The 26,316-nt window shown below is 42.7% G+C and overlaps 1 protein-coding gene across 1 annotated transcript in view; it reads left to right on the forward strand.

Annotated features, from left to right (window-relative positions):
• Positions 1-26,316, forward strand: part of yeats2 (YEATS domain containing 2) — a 64,956-nt gene extending 38,640 nt beyond the window's left edge. Inside the window, exons 14-26 of the mRNA XM_014192065.3 lie at positions 1,469-1,663; positions 2,363-2,600; positions 2,698-2,859; positions 4,945-5,063; positions 6,383-6,532; positions 12,989-13,174; positions 13,698-14,139; positions 14,331-14,465; positions 15,089-15,244; positions 23,488-23,663; positions 24,022-24,098; positions 24,575-24,654; positions 26,106-26,316. Of these exons, the coding sequence (XP_014047540.3) occupies positions 1,469-1,663; positions 2,363-2,600; positions 2,698-2,859; positions 4,945-5,063; positions 6,383-6,532; positions 12,989-13,174; positions 13,698-14,139; positions 14,331-14,465; positions 15,089-15,244; positions 23,488-23,663; positions 24,022-24,098; positions 24,575-24,611 (2,073 nt within the window). The 3' untranslated portion in view covers positions 24,612-24,654; positions 26,106-26,316. The remainder of the gene's footprint in view (positions 1-1,468; positions 1,664-2,362; positions 2,601-2,697; positions 2,860-4,944; positions 5,064-6,382; positions 6,533-12,988; positions 13,175-13,697; positions 14,140-14,330; positions 14,466-15,088; positions 15,245-23,487; positions 23,664-24,021; positions 24,099-24,574; positions 24,655-26,105) is intronic.

A 26,316-nucleotide genomic window follows, 5' to 3' on the forward strand; every position in this document is an offset into this window, starting at 1 on the left:
GCATCAAACCTCAACCCACAGCACTGTCTCTTTCTCTGCTGGGCAGCACCAAGCCTTCTCTCTCTGCGGGGGGCTGAAAATAAAGCAGGGTCCTTTGTGATCTGTCAGTCGCTGTTATTAAAACCAATGCCTAATCACAACAATGATATTGACTTATTGTATTAACTAACTAATGGTGAGTGCTCACTCTTTTTTGCCTTGGTGTTTTTTCTAGCCTGTTTGGAAGGGGACAAAGTATTAACACCTCTTGACTTATTCCACATTTTGTTCTGTTACAGCCTGAATTCAAAGTGTGTTAAAAAATATGTATTATATTAAAAGAATTACATCTGTGAGTCTTTCTGGGTAAGTCTCTAAGTGCTTTCCACACCTGTATTGTGCAGCAATTGTCCATTTATTCTTAAAAAAAATGCATCAAACTGTCAAATTGGTTCTTGATCATTGTTAGACAACCATTTTCAGGTCTTGCAATAGTTGTAGTACATATACAGTACCAGTCAAAAGTTTGGACACACCTACTCATTCAAGGGTTTTTCTTTATTTTTACTGTTTTCTACATTGTAGAATAATAGTGAAGACATCGCAACTATGAAATAACACATATGGAATCATGTAGTAACCAAAAAAGTGTTAAACAAATCAAAATACATTTATATTTTAGATTCTTCAAGTAGCCACCGTAACTGCAAAGTTTTTGATTCATCCACAGCCATTAAACTCTGTATCTGTCTTAAAGTCACCATTGGCCTCATGGTGAAATCCCTGAGCAGTTTCCTTCCTCTGCGGCAACTGAGTTAGGACCCCAGTATCTTTGTAGTGACTGCGTATATTGATACACCATCAAAGTGTATTTAATAACTTCACCATGCTCAAAGAGATATACAATGTCTGCTTTATATTTACCCATCTTCCATTGCGAGGCGTTGGACAACCTCCCTGGTCTTTGTGGTTTGAATCTGTGTTTGACATTCACTGCTCAACTGAGGGACTTTAAAGATAATTGTATGTGTGGGGTACAGAGATGAGGTAGTCATTCAAAAATCATTATTGCATTATTGAGTCCATGCAACTTATGTGACTTGTTTAGCAAATGTTTACTCCTGAACTTATTTTGGCTTGCCATAACAAAGGGAATGAATATTTATTGACTCAAGACATTTCAGCTTCTCATTTTTGGTTAATTTGTAAAAATTTGTAAAAACCATAATTCCACTTTGACTTTATGGGGTATTGTGTGTGTGTGTGTGTGTGTGTGTGTGTGTGTGTGTGTGTGTGTGTGTGTGTGTGTGTGTGTGTGTGTGTGTGTAGGCTAGTGACAAACATCTAAGTTGAATCCATTTTAAATTCAGGCTGTAACTCAACAAAATGTGGAAAAAGTCAAAGGGTGTGAATCATTTTTTAAACTGTTGCTTCTAGCACTGGTAGTCCTTGTGGTAATGTTCTTTCTCTACACTCTCTACTTCTGCAGGTCATTATCAAGCAGGAGCCGGGGGAGGTTCCCACTCAGCATCAGCAGCAGATGGTTTCCTCGGTAACGGCAGCCCAGCAGTCCGCCGCCGCAGCAACGCAGCAATTTGTCGCAGTGAAGGGAGGTCACGTGATCTCCATGTCGCCACAGAAACAGACAGGAGGGGCCAGCGGGGCAGGGGCTCCACCCAGCAAGGTATCAGACAGAAATACACGGACACATACACACACTCACACTTGAACTTCTAGTCATGGCTCATCCTATGTAACTACTGCTATACACCTTTTCTATTCACATACTGTCTATACGCACCACTTACATACATATATTTATATTCCAGACTCTGGTCCGGAAGCTAATTTCCTGTAATTCTATCCATTTTGCCATGTGGTTTTGTACTGTATATTTAAATACTGTATTCTCGACACAGCTCATTATAATATTGCTACTACTGTACATTGCTTTTAATGATACTGTTTATACTCACCGCATATTTATAATATAATAGCTCACTCTATATCTACTGCTGTACATATCATTCGTAGTATTTCTAGTGTAAGTTCATCCTGTGTAGATACGCATAGATTGCATTTCGATTACTCTTACAGTGCTATTTGGGTTGTTAATTGGATTCATTCCGACATTTATTCATTTAGACATTTTTTGTATTTTGTTTATGTACTTGTTTGACATTGTACTGCTTTGTTAGGCGCAAATAACATAATAATTTCTCTGCACCCGCTTTAACATCTGCTAAAATGTGTACACGACCAATAAACATCGTTTTGATTTGACATGCACACACACAGAGATGGTTCACAGCCAGTAAGCACGGTATAAGAGAGCAAAGGCTTTGAACTGTAAAACTACATTTCCAATGTTCCCCCTCTCCAGGTTCTGGGTATCCCTGTAGGCTCCGCCCTCCAGGCAGCGGTGAAGCAGGTGGCCATCAGCAGCGGACAGATCCTAGTCGCCAAGGGTAACCCCTCCGTTTCCAAGGTGATCGGCGGGAAGCAGGTGGTTGCCCAGGGCGTCGCCAAGGCCATCGTCAGCGGAGCGGCTGGTAGCATCATGGGTCAGCAGGTCGTTGCTAAGGCAACAGGGGCTGCAGGGGGAACAGGAAAGAGCGGAGGTGATGGTCACTTCACTTTTGTTCGTTCACACGCACACACACGTAAACACAAACAAACACTCTTGACAAACTCTCTCCCCCCTCTCTCTCTCCACAGTGATGGCTACCCTCCAGCTGCCAGCCAACAACCTGGCCAACCTTGCCAACCTGCCCCCGGGCACCAAGCTGTACCTCACCACCAACAGCAAGAACCCATCAGGGAAGGGCAAGCTGCTGCTCATTCCCCAGGGAGCCATCCTCAGAGCTTCCAACTCAGCAGGTAACACACACACACACACACCTCATTATCCTTGCCAACTCCTCTCCTTTCATTTCCTTTTTTCTTCTTCCTCTCCGACCCCATACTTGTATCCAATCCAGTCTGTCACATAAACAAACCCCCACTGAATAGTGAATATGCCATGGTGTTTTTCACCATGGTGTATGAATACAGGTTTATTTTGGTGTTTATGTCTGTATAAGATAACAGTCTCTAGGTCAGGGTTTTCCAACCCTGTTCCTGGAGAGCTACCCTCCTATAGGTTTTCACTCCATCCCCAGTTGTAACTAACCTGATTCAGCTTATCAAACAGCTTATTATTAGAGTCAGATGTGCTAGATTACAGTTGGAGTGAACCTACAGGATGGTAGCTCTCCACGAACAGGGTTGGAGAGCCCTGCTCTAGGCGTATTATGCTGAAGCATGTCTATCTCTGTGTGTGTTTGTTTCTCTGTGTGAGAGCAGTCTCTGGGTGTATTATCAGGGATTTTTCTGCCATTGAAATCCTTGGGCGAGCTGGAAATACGATTTTAGTGTTAACTAAAACGACTAAAACCAGTGGAGTAGTGTCGGAGAAGTGGGTATACTCAAACTGCCCCCCCCCCCGGCGAAGGAAAGGGAAAGGGGGATACCTAGTCAGTTGTCCAACTGAATGTATTCAACTGAAATGTGTCTTCCACATTTAACCCAACCCCTCTGAATCAGAAAGATGCGGGGGCCTTCCTTAATCGACATCCATGGCACCCTGTGTGAAAAATTCTATGATAAACAGTGACATAAACTCTGAGTGACCTAAAATGATGAATCCCATTTTGGTCTTTCACAGTCAGGTCAACCCAAGCTGTACTGAGCAAGTAGGCTAATAGTAGGCCTACTATTGAAACAGATAAATTAGGCTGTCATCTGAGTGAGAAAGTCACAGGTTTCTGCTTTTCCATTACATTTTTTTATCAGGAGACCACTTTTGAGGTCTGGGAAAATCTAGTGTAGTTATCCTTGAAGTGGGCAGGCACAGAACACTGTTGCGACGTTTCTGTAGCACATGAGTTTGCAAAACAAATGTCCACTGGATTGATGCAAGTAATCATGATATCATTCTGCCAGGTAGGCATAGGCTACTTTGTAGCTAGTTAACATTTCATTGAGAAGGTTTTTGGGAACACCTTTCCATCTACTTGAAGATGGATAGGCCTATCGTTAGCATCGCTATATTTTTCCTGTTCCTTCATTTTTTTAAACCTGGATGTTTTACTTCATATTATGAGGTGTGTCTTACCTTGCTTCAAAGTAGCCTATAGCCAAAATCCCTCCATAGAAACATGGAGGCAATTATTTTATAAAGACTTCCTCAAATGCGTTCTTTCAACTGTCTTTCACTTTCTAGCAGCCAAAGTCATTATCCTAGTCATATTAGCAACCCATGATGTTGCGTCTTTAGATCTCACCAATTTCAAAGGGATATTTCCATCTCCGTCCATGAGGCCGCACTCATTTGCAGTGAGCAAACTGCATTTTGGAGCATTCGCCCGTAGGCCTACCGCTGTGTGCACATTGCTGCGCATAAAATGTGAAAAGATGATAGTTTATCAACATTTTAAGCTAAACATTCTGATCTGTTCCATCAGCCTTATTAATTGATACAGCGTATTTCTCCACTACACTACTTTGATACACATTGTGGGGATTCAGAAGTGAGTATACGCAATTCCCGCTGAAAAATACCCTCCACTACACCACTGACTAAAACCAGATATAAAGTATTTTGAAAAGATAATGGACCTATATATTTTTTATTAATCTTTGAGAACTAACAATCACCTAAATAAAAGCTAGACAGTCAGGGAGAATTGAAAATAACCAAAACAAGGAATTTAGCAGTATAAAGCATTAGCCATGGCAAAATGCATGGAATTGCAGGGAATTAGCTTAATTTTCTCTCAGTTGCATGGCAAAATGTGTAGAATTACAGGAAATGTTCTCTATAGCCGGGCCGTCCGCGCCTACCACCTAAGGCCTTTTTTGATCCAGAGAAAACCCCCTGTATTATGCTGAACCATGTCTCTCTCTGTGTTTATGTGTGTGCAGGTCAGCAGTCCCAGGGCAGCTCCTCTACAGGCTCTGGCTCCCAGACCCCCACCTCCTCATCCAGCAGCCTGCCCTCTAACCTCTCCTACACATCATACATCCTCAAACAGACCCCACAGGTACACACACAGGCGCGCGCGCGCACACACACACACACGCACGCACAGGCGTGCACGCACACACACATTCGCCCTCACAGACCCTGCAGGTACACACACATACGTGTACACCTCCTCAAATAGACCCCACAGGTACACACACAGGCGCACACACACATACACGTACAGGCGTGCACGCGCACACACACACATTCGCCCTCACAGACCCTGCAGGTACACACACATACGTGTACACCTCCTCAAATAGACCCCACAAGTACACACACACACACACAAGCACATCTTCTCACTCTCTCTCTGTTCACCCTTTTATCCTCTTCAAATAATCATTGAGTGAAACAAGCTGCTGCCTTTCATGTCTTTTTCTTGTGGAGAGTCTCATGTCATGCTCAGAGTAGAATAAAAGTACTCTCTTCAGTCTCTCAAATCAATCACACTCGTTCATTTTAAAGACTACTTGCTAGCGGATTTTTTCTTCCTAAAGAATACATTTTTACTGTTTTGTGTTCATGAAGGCTGGGATTTTCCTTTTGTAAAGTCTGTCTTCAGTATTCCGGTACTGATTATTTGAAGACTTTTCCCTTTATAAAGTACATTCTCTGTGGGTAATTTACTTTAGTAAAGCCAATCTTTAGTATTTCAGTAGTGATTGAGCCTGCTGCTAGCTATATCCCTGAAGTAGATTCATTCATTATCGAGCCATTGATCCAGCTCTTAACTCTAGAACAATGCCGTCTCCAACAACTTCTAATGAAGTATGTGCGTCCTCCCACCTGAAAACCTAAATCTGGGGCAGAGATCATTTCATGTCACCGCTCGCTGTTCTCACTCTCACGTCAGTCGAACCTTTGGGAAAACCTTTAACCTTTGCCATCGGGGTGCCTCCACTCCACTGGTCGGTAGCGGCAAATTTAATGTGACCAACCACACACTTGCGCATGCACACATTTGCGAATGTTTGTGTACACACACACACACACACACACACACACCCCTCCTACATCCTTAAACAGCCTAACTAAAGAAATCACCCGCCCCTGTTATCTGCCTCCCTAAATGCTGACTAATTGTGCCAAAGAGGATGTTCAAATTTATCAACCACACTGTGCCACCCATTCATCCCACCAAACCTTATTCCCAAACTGTTGAATAAACCAATTAATAAACAACAAATAAATGTTACCATCCCCCTCCATACTTCTAAACTCTTCAAGAAAAGCTCTAACAAAAGCTCTCAGATGGTATTGTAAAACCCATTGCTGTTGATATTATCTGTTGGTGTCATAGCGCCCAAGCTGTTTGTGATTGATCTTTTCCAGGGCACGTTTCTAGTTGGCCAGCCGGCGTCACAGGGCGTGGGGAAGCAGGGCATGGCCAGTTCCACAGGTCACGTAGTGTCGTCCCCTGCGACCGTCACCCAGCAGGCCATCCGGGTCACAGCGGGTCAGAAGGCTGCCATCCTGGCTCAGGTCAGTACTGTCTAGACACAAAATGGTGGACAGGTATAGCCTGTTCGCCATAGCCATAGTTACTTACACTATAGCCATAGTTACTTCTGGGGAGACGTGCAAGTTAGTGGTCATATAAGTTGTATAACAGAGCTTGACATTTGGGCTGCCCGCTGGCCCGGAAACATCTGCCGAGCTCACCGGGCAAGTTAATCAAGCTTTCAAATGGCCCGCTTGGGCCCGTACATTTTCAAACTCCAAAACAGAAAAAAAGTATTTATATTTAATCCTTCACAATATTCCTGATGTCTGATGCCTCACACTTGTTATCAACCAGAATTCGTCAAGAATGTCAAAGCCTTCCGTCTTGAGTGAGCCCCGCCAGTAGGCTACGTCCTAGATACGCCAGAACCGTCTCAGCGGAGACGGGAAGCCCATCAATTCAGAGTTGAACATCGGCACGCTCATTTAAGTCCTCCACCTCCTTTTCAGTCATTTTTCAACTCAGACACAGCGATGTCATTATTAGCTGCTTGCTTGTCAAGACATGAACAGTATTTACACAAATCGCTTTTTGGTTAAATACAGAAATAAATAAAAATGAATATTGTAATAATGCTATTCTGTAGCCAATATAATTGTAAAAAAAAAAAAAAAGATTAATTCCCAATGCTGTTAATGAGCTATGATGTTTATTTATCAGCTGAATATCAACTGTCGGCTGTAAAGAGCACTCAACTCCTCACACTGCTGATTGCAGAAACAAATGTGCGCAACATTCCTAAATTCAATCTCGGGGGAAAAGACAACAGTTTTGATGACAATTATTGAAAAGAGTAGGATCCCAGCTTTTAAGTGCTGTTAGATTTCTTTATCAACTCAAATGTTTGCGTAATTGGCATCGTTTTTACAATCTCTGTGTCTGGCATGACAATATAAAAGATTACTGCGGGTAGCGCGTCGGCCAATCGGATGCATAAACTTGCCAGTATATATTTTTTTAGGACATTAAACAAGCAACGATGATATTTAGAGTCTGTGATCTAGCTAACGATTAGCCCTTTGTGGTAAACAATGCAGAGGAGCAACACCATGCTTCAGCCAAGTAGCCACCATGCTGTATTAGACAGGTGATGATGCTAATTGCTAAAATACCTGCCTGATACGAACCATGTACAGTGCCTAAAGATATTGCTTTTCATCTTAATGAGCTCATTTCTGGAGATCGATGTCCGAGCCCCCGCGGAAATCCAATTAGCATAATACAAAAATCCCCATAGAAGTAAGCAAGAGATATCCATTTTTTTATGTGTCTCAATCCACCGCATCCGCCTATGTCGCACTTCCCGCATCTGCGGTGAAAGATGCTAGAGCGGTGTTTGTCAGACCATGAGACATCTCGAAAATTGGTCTTCTCACTAAGTCGTCTGTAGCGTCCGAATGGTTTGGCCTCCAAACAAACTACTCTCACGAACACAATAGTGTTCTCCGTTTTGTTCTATGACCCCCACCTACTCATTCAAGGGTTTTTCTTTATTTGTACTATTTTCTACATTGTAGAATAGTAGTGAAGACATCAAAAACTATGAAGTAACACATATGAAATCATGTAGTAACCAAAAAAAAGTGTTAAAGAAATCAAAATATATTTTATATTTGAGATTCTTCAAAGTAGCTACCCTTTGCCTTGATGACAGCTTTGCACACTTTTGGCATTCCCTTATTCTTTGCAAATGTATTTTTCAACTTGATTGTGGTCCACCTGTCGTAAATTCAATTGATTGGACATGATTTGGGAAGGCACACATCAGTCAATATAAGGTCCCACAGTTGACAGTGCATGTCAGAGCAAAAACCAAGCCATGAGGTCGAAGAAATTGTCCTTAGAGTTCCGAGACAGGATTTTGTTGAGGCACAGATCTGGGGAAAGGTACCAAAATTATGTTGGCAGCATTGAAGGTCTACTAGGTCCCCTCCATCATTCTTAAATGGAAGCAGTTTGAAACCACCAAGACTCTTCCTAGAGCTGGCCACCCTGCAAAACTGAGCAATCGGGGGAGTGCCTTAATCACTAAGTGCCTTAGTCAGGGAGGTAACCAAGAACCCGATGGTTCTGACAGAGCTCCAGAGTTCCTCTGTGGAGATGGGAGAACCTTCCAGATGGACAACCATCTCTGCAGCTCTCCACCAATCAGGCCTTTATGGTAGAGTGGCCAGAGGGAAGCCACTCCTCAGTAAAAAGCACATGACAGCCTGCTTGGGAGTTTGCCAAAAGGCACCTAAAGACTCTCAGACCATGAGAAACAAGATTCTCTAGTCTGATAAAAGGTTGAACTCTTTGGCCTGAATGTCAAGCATCACGTCTAGAGGAAACATGGCACCATCCCCACAGTGAAGCATGGTGATGGCAGCATCATGCTGTGCGGATGTTTTTCAGCGGCAGGGACTGGGAGACTAGTCAGGATCAAGAGAAAGATGAACAGAGCGAAGTACAGAGAGATCATTGATGAAAGCCTGCTCCAGAGAGCTCAAGACCTCAGACTGGGGTGTAGGTTCACCTTCAAACAGAACAACGACCCTAAACACACAGCCAAGACAACGCAGGAGTGGCTTCGGGACAAGTCTCTGAATGTCCTTGAGTGGCCCAGCCAGTGCCCAAACTTTAACCCGATCAAACATATCTGGAGAGATCTGAAAATAGCTGTGCAGCGATGCTCCCCATCCAACCTGACAGAGCTTGAGAGGCTCTGCTGAGAAGAATAGGAGAAACTCCCCAGAAACTCGTCATAACCAAGAAGACTGTAATCCCTGACAAAGGTGCTTCAACAAAGTACTGAGTAAAGGGTCTGAATACTTAGTTAAATGTGACATTTCAGTTTTTCTCTTTGTCATTATGGGGTATGGTGTGTAGGTTGATGAGGGGGAAAAAACTATTTAATCAATTTTAGAATAGGGCTGCAACGTAATAAAATGTGGAAAAAGTCAAGCAGTTTGAATACTTTCCGAAGGCGCTGTATTATGTGACTTGTTAAGCACATTTTTACTCCTGAACTTATTTCGGCTTGCCATACCAAAGGGGTTAAATACTTATTGCCTTAATACTTGTTGCCTCAGCTTTTCATTTTTTATTAATTTGTAAAAATGTCTAAAAACACAACACTTTGACATTTATATGGTATTGTGTGTATGTCAGTGACAAAACAAATCTCAATTTAATACATTTTAAATTCAGGCTGTAACACAACAAAATGTGGAAAAATTCAGGGGTGTGAATACTTTCTGAAGGCACTGTATATGTCATCATTGAGAGGGGCGATGGATTTATTTTTGTTTTCCTAACAATTAGGGTATTTTATGGTTAGCTATGATATAAGGTACTCGCCCAGACTGCAATTGAAACATGACATAACGCCAGACTCGGCCACACACAGATACACACTGCCTTGTTGTTTCTAGGTCACACCATGCATGTTCTGGGGGATAAATCTATAGCCAGCCAACTTTTCTACATCCGTCTATCCTCACAAAGGCACAAACATACTGTAGCACAACATTGGTGCACTAAAGGCATTATTATACCACCGTAGTAATGGTAATTTAATCTAGTAGCTTCAAGAGGATATAAGGGCAGTGATTTAAGACAGAATTTGCATAGATATAGAATACTATACCGTGTTACTACCTCCAGTTGGTATTATCCTAAAAGGATAATTATCCTATTATCCTAAAAATAAATGGGACTCATTGAGTGGGCTTTAAAAAGGCATTTCACAAGGGAGTTCTTGTGTTTTCCTATGTGTGTGTGTGTTGTCTGTTTTTTTGTTTGCCCTGACTATCAGATTAGAGTTAATAATTATGCCTTCGGCAGACGTCTGAGCTTTAACTTCGGCTAATTATTTCTCTCTGTCCCTCTTTCTGTTTTTCCCTCCGTTTAATTGCAAACATTCTCTCATCCTCTCCTCTGCCAGTATATTTTATCATTGCCGTGGTCTGAACTTATTAAGCTATTTAGTATGGAGTCAGGCAGTAGTTATGTCCTCTATGGACATATAGTTTAACTTCTCTTTTTCCTTTTATGGATTAGTCCCTCTTGAAAACAGCAGGTGCAAATACTACTAAACTAAGCTAGTAATTCAATCTAAGTGCCTTTTAAGAGGCGAACCGTTAGGGCTGTGACGGTGATTGAATAACCGTGTAACTGACGGTTATGGATGAAGACAGTCATGAAATAAAATGACCCTCAAAACCGTTTCAATAGGCCTCCATTGATTGTAGGTTCATGTAGATAAACTTCACCTAATAACAGGAGTGTTTACTAATGATTATAAGAAATTGTTTTGCTAACTTAATCCGTCTATTAAACGTTCTACAGCTCCTCTTTCCAACTTTCCTTTGATGCTCCAGCAGCTAATCTGCTAGATGTGCAGGGGTGTAGAGCGCTATAGGCTACGGCACTTAGGTAATAAAATCTTTGATAAGAAAATACTTATTTCCCTCATTAAAATACAAATCAATTTATAACATTTTTGACATGCGTTTTCCTGAATTTCTTTGTTGTTATTCTGTCTCTCACTGTTCAAATAAACCTACCATTAAAATTATAGACTGATCATTTCTTTGTCAGTGGGCAAACGTACAAATCAGCAGGGGATCAAATACTTTTTTCCCTCATTGTATACAATGCACATTTTCATATCTTGCTAGTAAATAAGTACATCGGCGTTCTTTAAAAAAAAGCTTGGATATGTCTGACTTCATTAATTATTCAACAGCAGTCGACAAGGTTGTTCTGGCTCTGAGGCTTATAATGCGCTGGTGTTGTGTCAAATAGACAATGCGCCTTAGGCAGGACCAACAAAAATTGCCGCCCGCCTATCGGCAGGAGAATAGTAGCCTAGGCTATACAGTGTCGGCCCGCAATGCACTATTATGAATGCCAATGTGGTGGCCTACCGTTTGTAAAACAGCCAATTTACCGCTAATCCCTGTCATTTGGTTGCATACATTTCCGTTAATGCATGTATTAGTTACAGTAATTTACCATTCTCATTCTCGGAGTGGAAACATTGGTTGCTGAATTCACAACCTGTTACACTTGTGAGAAACAAGTTTGGGTTTATTTCATACCATCATTTACTCGCTCCATGTGAGCAATGAGCATGTGTCTGCTGTTGACGGAGTGCGTGCCCCTGAGAACGCATAGAAGTACCTGCTTCTTGCAAATGTCAAATGTAGGAAAGTGCCGAGCTGGGCTTATCATTAATTTTATCAGTCAACAAAGTCTTTATTTTTTATTTTAGTATTTGATAATCCTCTCACCCTCTAATCCACGTCTCTAATAAATAGGCTATGGATGCATTTGTTTCTATTTTAATGATTGTCAATTTCATTTTCATACTATAGCATAGCTGTCCCCTTCATACTTTACTAGTCAATTCATTATCTCATAGCCTACTTTTGGAAAGCCTCAAGTTAGGCCCTGGTTTTTTAATATGTTTTAAGGAAAGAAGTAAGATTTGCTCTTATGTCTGACATACGCTGGTGGATTTGATTGAGGGTTGCTTTTACCGGCGGTGTGCGTGTGTGAGTTTGCTGATTCTCTCTATAGGCCTATATGTCCATTCAGAAAGCTCCCCAAATGAACCTGTCTGGATCTCTTTAATAAGAATAAAATGCTATTTTCACGATGTGATCTCGTTGAAGAATAAATGCCACTGCCATCGAATGACCGCAGCCTCAGGGTTTGTGATAATAATGAAATGTCATGATATCAACAAAGTCTAATGGCTTGTTCAACTTTTTATTAAGGAGCATATCTACCGACAGTATTGGGTGAGAGACCATTTGAGAGGACAGCTGTATTAGTGTGTGTGTGAGACTATCGGTGTAGGACAGTGTGTTTGTGCGTGCACGCGCACGCCAATCCGTGCTGGTGTTAGCTAGAGGAGAAGAGTCTGACACTCTCACCGTTCAATCTGTTTCAGCTTACATAACCACAATAGCCATTTTCACCTCTCTCCCAAATTACCCTCCTGTCCTGAGCTCCTCCCTCTGTTCCCTTGGGGCCTTGGCCAGCCTGCCTGGGTATTCACATCATGTGGCGTCATAATACTGGGGCTCAATGCTCTAAATTCTCTGGATTCTATTACAAAACGTTTTGAGTGCATGCTAGAGCTTTTGTGTCTGGTGTGTTTGGTCACGCAAAGTGCAGTTCGTTTGAGGACAGATCTGCCTCGTGGGTCAGTCAGAAACATCAGAGAAACACGGTGTAGATCTCTCTCAATGTAGAGCAGGAGTACTTGTGGAATTTACTATTGAACGATTGTCTCTAATTAGGCATTGTCTATTTTCTGCATAAGCATTGATAATATTGTCCTGCACCTTTTCCTATATGCTACACAGGGCACTTCCTGTAAGTTTCAAGAATCAATAAAGTTATATCTAATTTATTTGTGTGGACTGTATGTTGATTGACAGGCGCTGGGCGGGTCCCAGGTGAAGCTGTCTGATGGCTCAGTGAAGACGGTAAGCACGGCGACAGCAGCCCACCTGTCTAAGCCGGCCACGACCATGCTTAGGATGACGGGCGGAGTCATCACAGCCGCTAGCTCCACCCCCAGCGCTGTCTCCACTGCCGCTGCCACGGCAACTGCCAGTCAACCGGTGAGTGGGAGGAGTTTGGGTTATTTGGGGTTACCTCTGAATAGACCCTGTATCAGAACTAGATTATCTGGTCCTTTATGAAACCAAGAAGCTTCTCTTCCGTGCCTGATCCCCATTTTGGAACTCCGCTCTTCCAGAACTGTTAATTAGAATGTTAGCATCTTTCCAGAGAGAAATGTGTTCCTTTGTTTCAGCTAGACCTCCTAAACCCAATGGCCTAGCTTGATCAGTCTGCCTCTTAATTACAATGAATGGGATTTATCATTGAAGTTGCAGAAGGGGAGTGCAGGGCGGTGGACCCTAACATATTATGAAAGAGTTATGAAACTAGAAAGGTGTATTACCCGTAGTCTGTATCATTCTTTCTGTCTAAAAAAGTTGTTTATGTCAGTGTATTGATTTCATACACAGACTGAAACCATGTGGTGATATTTCAGACAATAAAACTGTGTGAATCTGTCTGTTTGTTTCTGTGTAACTACATCTTCACGAATGCCAGTTGTTTGTGGTTGTTTGGTTCCAGGTAGCGGAGGTGTCCGTTCAGGCCAAACCTGTATCCCACTCTATCCTGGTGGCAGCCAACCAGGCAGCAGTCATCAACGCCGCAAAGAACGCCAGCGCCGCTAACGCCGTTACCATGGCAAGGAACACCACGGCTGCCATTACCATGGCAAAGAAATCCACGGCAACCGCCGTTACCATGGCAAAGAGCGCCACCGGTTTGGTAACCATGCAGAAGGGCGCCATGGCGCCAACTGTCACCTTGGCAAAGGGTCCCACCACCTCTGGCACCGTTGTTACCGTTGCTAAGAGCATTACCAACATGCACGTCATCAGCATGGCCAAAGGGGCAGGTTCTATGGTAGTGGGTGTGCCCAAGAGCGCCAGCACGACATTGGTCAGTGCGGCATCGCTGTTCAGTGGGATGGTGGCAGGGGGAGGAAAGACTGCTGCTACCCTATCAGGTAGGAAGAGAATATCTCTTATGTTGTTTGAGAAAGTGGATTGCTGCTATTTTGGGACAGGTCTCGATTTTTTTTCTCAGTAGGATCGCCTGTGTAAAAACAAAGCATAGATTTAAAATAATTATATCATTTAAATGGCCAAATGCCCTATCTAGGCTCAGAGTTGTCTCCTGTGCTCTGGTCTTGTCCAGGTATGCTGAAGATCCACTCTGGCGGGTCCAGCTCCCAGCAGACAGTGCTGACCGTCCCTGCCAACCAGCCCAAACAACTGGGGGTGGGCACGGGCACAGGAGGCGTACAGACCATACACATGCCCGTCAACAAAGGTAAGTCAGTCAGTCCATCCATGGTAAATTATTCCATAATATAGCAATCAATCCATCAGACAATCCAGCGTTTTTCCTGACATTTATTTTTCAGACAGTGACACAAATGCCCAAAAAAGCATATGACTCTTCTATTGAAATCAATAGAAAACCAGGTAGACAGACTTTCACAGCACCCGCTGAGGACTGGAGAGCAGAAGTCTGTGTGCTGTGGGATTCTACCTATTCCCCAGATCCAGACAAAGTACATGATGTGGGCAGGGCCTGGGAGACGTAGAGATGCGCTTCGGTGGGCTGAGGATTAAGTTAGTGCAGCTGGAGAGAGAGGGGGGGGAGCAGGCATGTTGCGATATTAAAACTCCTCGCACACAGACACACACACACAGTGCACCTGGGCTTTAAATGAACTGGCTCGCACACTGTACTGAGGAGGAGGTCTAGCCATCAGCTGAGCTCCAGGCCTACATGTATGAATATAGAGGTTTTGGTGCGTAGTCATGAGGGCCAGAAAAGCAGTCACCTTCACAGCTCAAGTCACTGTTTTATTCATTATACATTCAGTATTCATGTGTGAGTTTGTTCTTGTTGTCCCCTCGTGTGTCTGTGTGTGTGCGCGTGTGTAGTAGTCCAGTCCGGCTATGTGTCTAAAGGACCAGCTCCCAGTAGTAGCTCCACTCCCTCCCCTGGAGCAGGAGTGGCTGCAGCTGGAGTCTCCCCTTGTCCTGCTGCTGATGCCCAGGCCTCGCCTTCCTCCTCCCTCACCCTGCCCCTGGCCCAAGGTGAGAGGAGCACCATACGCCTCCCTCTCTCTTGCCTCTCCTTCAACATTCTCCTGTCCCTCCTTCAATCCTCTCTGTGCTCCCTTAATGCTTCAGTTTCGGCTAGGCGAGCCGAACAAGTTTTCTCGCATACTCCCGTAAAAGACCTTCGCTTGAAAAACGAGAAAAAAGTGGCAATACTACTGTTTGTCCATTTTTAGACGCCGTAGCCAGCATACACTCAGAATTAATCTAAGATGACTCAAGAAATCTGTCATGAATTTTGACGTTTTTGTCGAGGAGATCTTAGTAACGCAATTTTGCATCTGACTAGGATGGTGTAGTATTTCTCAAGTGAAAAAATGTACATGCGGGCGAGTCGTCTCAGGCACTTTTATTACATTTTTGTATTTTATTTAACTAGGCAAGTTAGTTAAGAACAAATTCTTATTTACGGGGACTGGGATTAAAAATAAACAAAATGAAAAATATAGGACAAAACACACATCATGACAAGAGAGACAACACAACACTATGTAAATAGAGACCTAAGACGACAGCATAGCATGGTAGCACCACAACATGACAACAACATGGTAGCAACACAACATGGCAGCAGCACAACATGGTAGCAGCACAAAACAGGGTACAAATATTATTGGGCACAGACAACAGCACAAAGGGCAAGAAGGTAGAGACAACAATACATTGCGCAAAGCAGCCACAACTGTCAGTAAGAGTGTCCATCATTGAGTCTTTGAATGAAGAGATTGAGATTAAACTGTCCAGTTTGAGTGTTTGTTGCAGCTCGTTCCAGTCGTTAGCTGCAGCGAACTGAAAAGACGAGCGACCCAGGGATGTGTGCTTTGGGGACCTTTAACAGAATGTGACTGGCAGAACGGGTGTTGTATGTGGAGGATGAGCGCTGCAGTAGATATCTCAGATAGGGGGGAGTGAGGCCTAAGAGAGTTTTATAAATAAGCATCGTCCAGTGGATCTTGCGACTGGTATACAGAGATGACCAGTATAGAGTAAGTATAGATGTGTATAGAGTGCAGTGATGTGTCCTATAAGAGCATTGGCACCCTTACCTGCCGATCTATAACTTACGTCTCCGTAATCTTATATGGGTACGACGGTCATCTGAATCAGGGTTAGTTTGGCAGCTGGGATGAAAGAGGAGTGATTACGATATAGAAAACCACGATTATATTTAACTTAGCCTGCAGCTTTGATATGTGCTGAGAGGACAGTGTACCGTCTAGCCATACTCCCAAGTACTTGTATGAGGTGACTACCTCAAGCTCTAAACCCTCAGTAATCACACCTGTGGGGAGAGGGGCATTCTTCTTACCAAACCACATGACCTTTGTTTTGGAGGTGTTCAAAACAAGGTTAAGGGTAGAGAAAGCTTGTTGGACACTAAGAAAGCTTTGTTGTAGAGCGTTTAACACAAAATCCGGGGAGGGGCCACCTGGGTATAAGACTGTATAATCTGCATATAAATGGATGAGAGAGCTTCCTACTGCCTGAGCTATGTTGTTGATGTAAATTGAGAAGAGCGTGGGGCCTAGGATCGAGCCTTGGGGTAAACCCTTGGCGACAGGCATTGGCTGAGACTGCAGATATTCTGACTTTATACACTGCACTCTTTGAGAGAGAGGTAGTTAGCAAACCAGGCCAAAGACCCCTCAGAGACACCAATACTCCTTAGCCGGCCCACAAGAATAGAATGGTCTACCGTATCAAAAGCTTTGGCCAATTCAATAAAAGTAGCAGCACAACATTGCTTAGAATCAAGGGCAATGGTGACATCATTGAGGACCTTTAAGGTTGCAGTGACACATCCATAACCTGAGCGAAAACCAGATTGCATACCAGAGAGAATACTATAGACATCAAGAAAGCCAGTCTTTTGATTATTGACAAGTTTTTCCAGCACTTTTGATAAACATGGCAAAATAGAAATAGGCCTATAACAGAAAGGACCCCCTTTAAATAAATGATGAACCGTGGCTGCCTTCCAAGCAATAGGAACCTCCCCAGAGAGGAGAGACAGGTTAACTTTTTAGTGACAGGTGGCAGTATTCGGAAATTCGGATGAATGACGTGCCCAAATTAAACTGCCTACTACTCGGGCTCAGAACGTATTAGTAGATTTGGATAGAAAACTCTCTGAAGTTTCTAAAACTGTTTGAATGATGTCTGTGAGTATAACAGAACTCATATGGCAGGCAAAAACCTGAGAAAGAATCCAACCAGGAAGTGGTTTGTAGTTTTTCAAGACTGGGCCTATTCAGTATACAGTGACTTAGGGTTCATTTTGCATTTCCTAAGGCTTCCACTAGATGTCAACAGTCTTTAGAAAGTTGTTTGAGGCTTCTATGGTGAACAGAGAGCGAACCAAGGAAGTTGGAAGTTGTTGACTCAGGAAAGGACATGCCTCAATTGCGCGCGTTCACGTGAGAGGTAGCTGTGTTCCATTACATTTTTGAAGACATTTGAATCGTTCGGTTGGAATATTATTGAACTGTTTTGTTAAAAAGGCCCTAAAGATTGATGCTCTACATCGTTTGACATGTTTCTACGAACGTAAATGGAACTTTTTCGTCGTGAAATTTTCGGCGCGCTTCCTACATTTGGAGTAGCTTACTGAACGCGCTAACAAAAAGGACATAAAGGATGGACTTTATCGAACAAAACAACATTTATTGTGGACCTGGGATTCCTAGGAGTGCATTCTGATGAATATCATCAAAGGTAAGTGAATATTTATAATGCTATTTATGATTTTAGATGACTCCAAAATGGCGGGTATCTGTATTGCCTGCTGTTGTTTTCTGAGCGCAGTCTCAGATTATTGCAAAGTGTGCTTTCCCCGTGAAGCTTTTTTGAAATCTGTCACAGCAGTTGCATTAAGGAGATGTTTATCTATAATTCTTTGAATAACAGTTTAATATTTTATCAACGTTTATGATGAGTATTTCTATAAATTGATGTGCTCATGCACCGGAAGTTTTCGGAGGAAAAGCATTTCTGAACATTACGGGCCAATGTAAAATGGGGTTTTTGGATATAAATATGAACTTTATCGAGCAAAACATACATGTATTGTGGAACATGAAGTCCTATGAGTGCCATCTGATGAAGATCATCAAAGGTTAGTGCTTAATTTTAGCTCTATTTCTGTTTTTTGTGATGCCTGTCCTTGCTTGGAAAATGGCTGTGTGGCTTTTATTTTTTAGGCACTGTCCTAACATAATCTGTTTTGCTTTCGCTGTAAAGCCTTTTTGAAATCAGACAATGTGGTTTGATTAAGGAGAAGTGTATCTTTTAAAATGGTGCAAAATAGTAGTATGTTTGAGAAATTTGAATTATGAGATTTTTGCTGTTTTGAATTTGCCGCCCTGCTATTTCACTGGCTGTGTCCCGCAGGTGGGACGGTAGCGTCCCACATAGCCCAGAGAGGTTAAAAAGGTCAGAGATAGGCTTGGTGATGATAGGGGCAGTAACTTTAAAGAAAGAAAGGGTCGAAACCATCTGACCCAGATGTTTTTTTGTTGTTTAAGTTTAAGGAGCTCCTTTGCACCTCGGACTCAGTGACCACCTGCAGGAAGAAACTTTGTAACGGGGCAAGGGAAAAAGAGGGAGGCGCATCGGGGCTAGTCGCATTAGAAGGGCTGGGAGATGAGGAAATGTTGGGCAGGCAAGGAGGCATGGCTGAGTCAAATAGGAATCCTGACTTAATGAATTGGTGATTAAAGAGCTCAGCCCTGTGCTTCTTGTCGGTTACAACCACATCATCAACATTAACCTCTTACATCTAGACGTTCCGCTAGCGGAACACCTGCTCCAATATCCAATGATGGGCGTGGCGCAAAATACAAACTCCTCTAAAATCCGAAAACTTCAATTTTTCAAACATATGACTATTTTACAGCATTTTAAAGACAAGACTCTCCTTTATCTAACCACACTGTCCGATTTCAAAAAGGCTTTACAGCGAAAGCAAAACATTAGATTATGTCAGCAGAGTACCCAGCCAGAAATAATCAGACACCCATTTTTCAAGCTAGCAATGTCACAAAAACCAAAACCACAGCTAAATGCAGCACTAACCTTTGATGATCTTCATCAGATGACAACCCTAGGACATTATGTTATACAATGCATGCATGTTTTGTTCAATCAAGTTCATATTTATATCAAAAAACAGCTTTTTTACATTAGCATGTGACGTTCAGAACTAGCATACCCCCCGCAAACATCCGGTGAATTTACTAAATTACTCACGATAAACGTTCACAAAAAACATAACAATTATTTTAAGAATTATAGATACAGAACTCCTCTATGCACTCGATATGTCCGATTTTAAAATAGCTTTTCGGTGAAAGCACATTTTGCAATATTCTCAGTAGATAGCCCAGCCATCACGGCTAGCCATTTAGACACCGACCAAGTTTAGCCCTGACCAAACTCCGATTTACTATTACAAAAGTTTGATTACCTTTGGTGGTCTTCGTCAGAATGCACTCCCAGGACTGCTACTTCAATAACAAATGTTGGTTTGGTTCAAAATAATCCATCGTTATATCCAAATAGCGGCGTTTTGTTCGTGCGTTCAAGACACTATCCGAAGTGTAAATAAGGGTCACGAGCATGGCGCAATTCGTGACAAAAGATTTCTAAATATTCCATTACCGTACTTCGAAGCATGTCAACCGCTGTTTAAAATCAATTTTTATGCCATTTTTCTCGTAAAAAAGCGATAATATTCCGACCGGGAATCTGCGTTTAGGTAAACAGACGAAAGAAAACAAGGCATGGGGTCGACGCGGGCACGCGCCTGAGTCTCACAGTACTGTAACCAGTCACTACCCAAACGCGCTACTTTTTTTCAGCCAGAGCCTGCAAAGCCACGATTCAGCTTTTTGCCGCCTTCTGAGAGCCCATGGGAGCCGTAGGAAGTGTCACGTAACAGCAGAGATCCTCTGTAATGGATAGAGATAATCAAGAAGGGCAAGAAATTGTCACAGGGCACTTCCTGCATGGAATCTTCTCAGGTTTTGGCCTGCCAAATGAGTTCTGTTATACTCACAGACACCATTCAAACAGTTTTAGAAACTTTGGAGTGTTTTCTATCCAAAGCTAATAATTATATGCATATTCTAGTTTCTGGGCAGGAGTAATAATCTGATTAAATCGGGTACGTTTTTTTATCCGGCTGTGAAAATACTGCCCCCTAGCCATAACAGGTTAAGGGACATGGGAAGCTGTGAGGAGGAGGGTTTATTCTCCAGGTCTTTAACCGTTTTCCAGAACGTCTTGGGGTTAGACCCACAGATAGAACTGCTCCTTAAAGTAACTTCCTTTGGCCTTCCGGATAGCCTGAGTGCACTTATTTCTCATTTGCCTGAACGAGATTCAGTCAGCTGAGTATGCGTGTGCCGAACCTTTCGCCAAATGCAATTCTTGAGGTTGTGTAACTCTGCAAGAAATCGGTCGAACCAGGGCCTGAACCTGTTTTTCATTTTCTTTGTGGCGGCATGTTTGTTAACAATACCACTGAAAATATGAAAAAATAAGGTCCAAGCGTCTTCGACAGAGGGGATCAAGCTGATTCTATACCAATTTACAGATGTCAGGTCATGAAGGAAGGCTTGCTCATCAAAGTTGTTTAGCAAGTGTCTATGACAAATCAGGACAGGTCTCTTCACTGAGCAGCCATTAACCTCTATGGGCTAGGTGGGACGCTAGCGTGCCACCCGTGGTGCACTCCATCAACAGCAGGTGCATTTCAAGAGCGGCAAATTTGAATCCAAATAAATGTCAAAATTCAAATTTTTCAAAAATACAACTATTTTACACCATTTGAAAGATAAACATCTCCTTAATCTAACCACGTTTTACGATTTCAAAAAGGTTTTACGGCGAAAGCATAAATTTAGAGTATGTTAGGACAGTACATTTACAAGAGTTGTGTGTAATGTTTTGTCAAGTCAAAGACAGGGTCACCAAAACCATAAAACCAGCTAAAATGATGCACTAACCTTTTACAATCTCCATCAGATGACACTCCTAGGACATTATGTTAGACAATGCATGCATTTTTAGTTCTATCAAGTTCATATTTATATCCAAAAACAGCGTTTTACTATGGCATTGATGTTGAGGAAATCGTTTCCCTCCAATAACCGGCAGTCAAGTCAGCGTCACAAATTAAATAATTAAAATTAGAAAACATTGGTAAAATATTATATTGTCATTTAAAGAATTATAGATTTACATCTCTTGAACGCAATCAACTTGCCAGATTTAAAAATAACCTTACTGGGAAATCACACTTTGCAATAATCTGAGCACTGCGCCCAGAAAAATACGCGTTGCGATACAGACTAGACGTCATGTTGGGGAGATCTAAAATCGAAAATACTATGTAAATAATCCATTACCTTTGATTCTCTTCATCAGATGTCACTTCCAGGTATCACAGGTCCATAACGAATGTAGTTTTGTTCAAAAAAGCTCATCATTTATGTCCAAAAATCTCCGTCTTGTTAGCACATGATCTAAGCCAGCCGGACTTCTCGTCATGAACGAGGGGAAAAAATATATTTTTCCGTTCGTTCAAACATGTCAAACGTTGTATAGCATAAATCATTAGGGCCTTTTTTAACCAGAACATGAATAATATTCAAGGTGGACGAATGCATACTCTTTTATAACGTATTGGAACGAGGGTACCCAACATGAACTCGCGCGCCAGGTGTCTAATGGGACATCATCGTTCCATGGCTCTTGTTCGGTCAGATCTCCCTCCAGAAGACTCAAAACACTTTGTAAAGGCTGGTGACATCTAGTGGAAGCAATAGGAAGTGCCAAAATATTCCTAAGCCCCTGTGTTTTTCAATGGGATAGGTTTAAAGTCAATACAACACATCAGGTATCCACTTCCTGTCAGAAAATGTCTCAGGGTTTTGCCTGCCAAATGAGTTCTGTTATACTCACAGACACCATTCAAACAGTTTTAGAAACTTTAGAGTGTTTCTATCCATATATAATAAGTATATGCATATTCTAGTTACTGGGTAGGATTAGTAACCAGATTAAATCGGGTACATTTTTTTTATCCAGACGTGCAAATGCTGCCCCCTAGCCCTAACAGGTTAAGAACACAGGCGGTAAAGCAGTGATTTCTAAGGTCATTACAGAAAACACCAGACTGATACCTATCAAGATTATTTGTGAGGATAACATTGAGGACAGTTGACTTTTCTGGGTGTTTGGAGTCATACCTTGTGGGATTGGTAATAATCTGAGAAAGATTTAGGGAGCCCCATTGCTTTAGGACTTTGTCTGGATGTTTAAGCATGTCCAACTTGGGGCTGGAAACAGTAGATGGGCCAGGGTAAACATTCACATTTCCAGATATCATTAACAATCAAGGCACGGAAGAGGACAGGGAGAGCTCTGCAGTGTTGGTTTATGATATTTGAATATGCATTAGATGGCAACAAGATCATATTGTACAGCAATTTCATCAGGTAACATGAATACAAAGCCGGCAAGAGGTGGTTAGAATAGGATGGGAGGCCAAAAGTCTGTGTAACCAATTAGGTAATTTTGTCCAAAATTAGGTTGTAGGTTTGGAGTTTTGATCTGGAGTGAAGGTTATGCTGTGGAGGCTAGCATCCTGTATGTCCCTGCCGAACAATCCAAGTTTATCTAACTCCAAATCTATCTTTTTGTAAAAAAAAAACATGTTGAAAAATGCGCGCGCTCAAATGCAGCTGTGTCTCTCCCTCTCTTTTACCTCATTGACGAATCCCTACTGTTGACCAATTGCCAATGAGGGGTCGTAGACTTCGGCTAGCCGAAGAAACCGTTAACCAAGGTCAAAACGAATAAAAACGTCACAAAATGTTGTCATAATAAATAGTTAAATAAAGGTTAAATAAATAAAACAATTGTATACGAACAAGCTGTTCCAAACTGTTTGGGCTGGGAAGGAAGCATGCGGACGCCCTTTAGCCTTCCTTTCTCTTTCCTCCACACATTCAGCTCTCCATCTCTCGTTTTCACCTCACGTTTCTACCACTTAACAATTCCTCCACTTTTTACACTTCCACCCTCCAACCCCTCTCTTCCACTCTCTCCCCCTTCTTCCTCATACCCCGGTCCTTGTAAAGGTTGCATTTTGCCTTGTCTTGTTTGTATTTTGAGACCCATCTCGTTCTCTGTATCTCCCGTCTCCTCTACAGTGAAGACAGAGCCAGGAGTCTGTACACCCGTCTCTGCTACACCTGCCCCGTCGCCCCCCTGTAACAGCCCCTGTTGCCTTCTCCACCCATGTAGCTGCTCCTCCCACCGCCTTCGCCTCAGTCAAACTGGAGCAGGGGGCCGACACCAGCTCACACCACCACGTCGAGGTCATCAAGTAAGGACAACTCGGATGCAATATGAGTTATTACAAAGGGGTCCCAGGAGAACCTGAACTAAGCTCATACCACATCAGTTACACTATAAATGGTGTTGGCCATTGGCTAACAAGTAAGGACTACTTGTTGGCTAATCTCAGCCAAAACAGTATATGCTATGAAAAGGACTGGCTATTTGCGAACAACGAAGCACCAAACCGTTAGCATAGCAGCTCTAGCATTGTTCTACACCATAGAAGCAAAGTGGGCTATTGGATGTGGATGGTTTTGGCACTACACCCAGACCTATGGGTTTGCTTGAGAGTCTGTTGGTGTCTTGTGTGTGGTAATGTGTTTGTGCCTCTCCTGGCTCCTCAGCACGGACCACATAGAGACCCTCATGCAGCTGCTCACCGCCGTGGTGAAGAAATCCCCCCTCATTGTACCCGACAAGAGTAAGCTCCCTTCATCATTTTCTTTGTTCTCACTCCTGATTCTCTTTACATCCATTCTTCTTAGACGAGTTGCCATGTAAATAAAGCTTGAGTGAGACGGATGGGATGTTAAACCGGTGTCCTGACACTGTGGTCATTAAAAATCCCATGGCACTTATCACAAGACCAAGGGTGTTAAAAGTCCCAACCTGGGGTCATTTCCATTTCTCATTCTTAATTGGCATATCACTCCTCACCTCTCCACCATGCTATCTAATGTGTGGTGAGCGTTCGGGCACATAATGGTCGCGGTGCATCACCCGAGTGGTTGCCACACATTGGGGGTGGATGAGGTGAGTTTCCCCCTTACTATGTAAAGTGCTTTGAGTGCCTTAGTTGGTAGAAAGGCGCAATATAAATCCAATCTATTATAATTATTATTATGTAGATACTGTATGTTGTGTGTTGTATGGTTAATATTGTGTTGTATTGTTCAGCCGAGGACTCCCATCCATTCTGTGCAGTGTCTACTGAGCAGTATTACTCCTGGAACATTGGGAAACGCAGGGCAGCAGAGGTAAAGATTGTTTGTTTGTGTTGTTGGCTGTGTGTTTTGTTAGTCTGGCTGTGTACAACATGTGTAAACATGTCAGAGTTCATTAGTGTTTTTTTATGTGTGTGTTTACACATGACTTTGACTCTGCATATTTTCTGCTTACCTCATGTCTCCCTGTCCAGTCGGATTCTTCTCTCTCTCTATTTTTGCCCCGTCATCATCCTCCTCTTTCATCTCTACAAAATACACAAACACACACACACACACACACACACACACACAGACACAGACACACACACACACACACACACACACACACACTTTTACCCCAGATGCTGCCTAGAGCCCCTGTAGACCCATTATCTATGGAGACAGTCTAGCCTGGTTTTCTACTCAATTCTCTATCTGACAGTCAGTCTCTCAGACAGCAGTGTTCTATGCTGCCTGCCCCAGAGCTCAGACTTATTCTACCCAGGAAAATAGTATGATGATAATGAGTGTGTGGGAATGGTCAACCCGAGGCTTACTACTGACTCATAAAGGAGGTTCAGAGGGAATAATGCCCCAAGACACGCTGGAGAGGGCTGGCTCTGTCCTGTCTAGCTAAAATCCAATTAGTTAAAATCCTCTGTTTACTCCTTATCAACAAACTCCATGTGATTAATATGTTAAATACTATTTGAGTGACAGCTGCTGAAAGGGAATAAAGGGAGATTTCTGAGGAATCAGAGCTGTCCTTCAATTAATTGTATTGTACTATGTCTTCTGACCCATGTTTCACGTTGTGATTGTCATTAATAAAGAAATTAGGAAAGAAAAAAGGATTCAGAGCTATCTCCATTATAATGTGCAAAGTGTGTTGACTGTTTTGTATTTAGTATGTATATACACGTCACTGCCAAAATAAAGGAAACACCAACATAAAGTGTCTTAATAGGACGTTGGGACACGACAAACCAGAGCAGCTTCAATGCACCTTGGCATAGATTCTACAAGTGTTTAGAACTCTGTTGGAGTGATATGAAACCATTCTTCCTCGATATTCCATAATTGGTGTTTTATAGATTGTGTTGGAAAACTCTCTCAGGTACCGCTCCAGAATCTCCCATAAGTGTTCAATTGGTTTGATATCTATTGACTTGAGATGCCCATGGCATATGGTTTACATTGTTTTCATGCTCATCCAACCATTCAGTGACCACTTGTACCCTGTGAATGGGGGCTTTGTCATCCTTTGGCAGCATAGCCATGGTAGCCAAAATAATGGCCTGCTCAGCATTTTTATACATGACCATAAGCATTATGGGATGTTAATTGCATAATTAACCCAGGAATCACATCTGTGTGGAAGTACCTGCTTTCAATATACATTGTATCTCTCATTTACACTAGTGTTTCCATTATTTTGGCAAGTACCCGTGTGTTGACTTGAGTGCACTTGGAATAAAGTTGATATGGTTGTCTCATTGTAGCTCCAGCGTGCGGTGGCAGTGAAGCGTGTGGTCCAGGATGTATTGGAGCGCTGCCCCCGCCTGCAGGCCCTCACCCCCCCTAAGACCAGAGAGGTGGTCCAGTGGTGCCGACAGAGAGGCTACACACCCCCGGACCCCGAGCCCCTACGCAGCAGCAGGCCTGACGAAGGAACCATAGAGGACATCCTCACACAGATAGACAACGAACCAG

Source organism: Salmo salar, chromosome 03 (assembly GCF_965601325.2).
Source record: "Salmo salar chromosome 03, fSalSal1, whole genome shotgun sequence".
In the NCBI taxonomy this organism is placed as follows: Eukaryota; Metazoa; Chordata; class Actinopteri; order Salmoniformes; family Salmonidae; genus Salmo; species Salmo salar.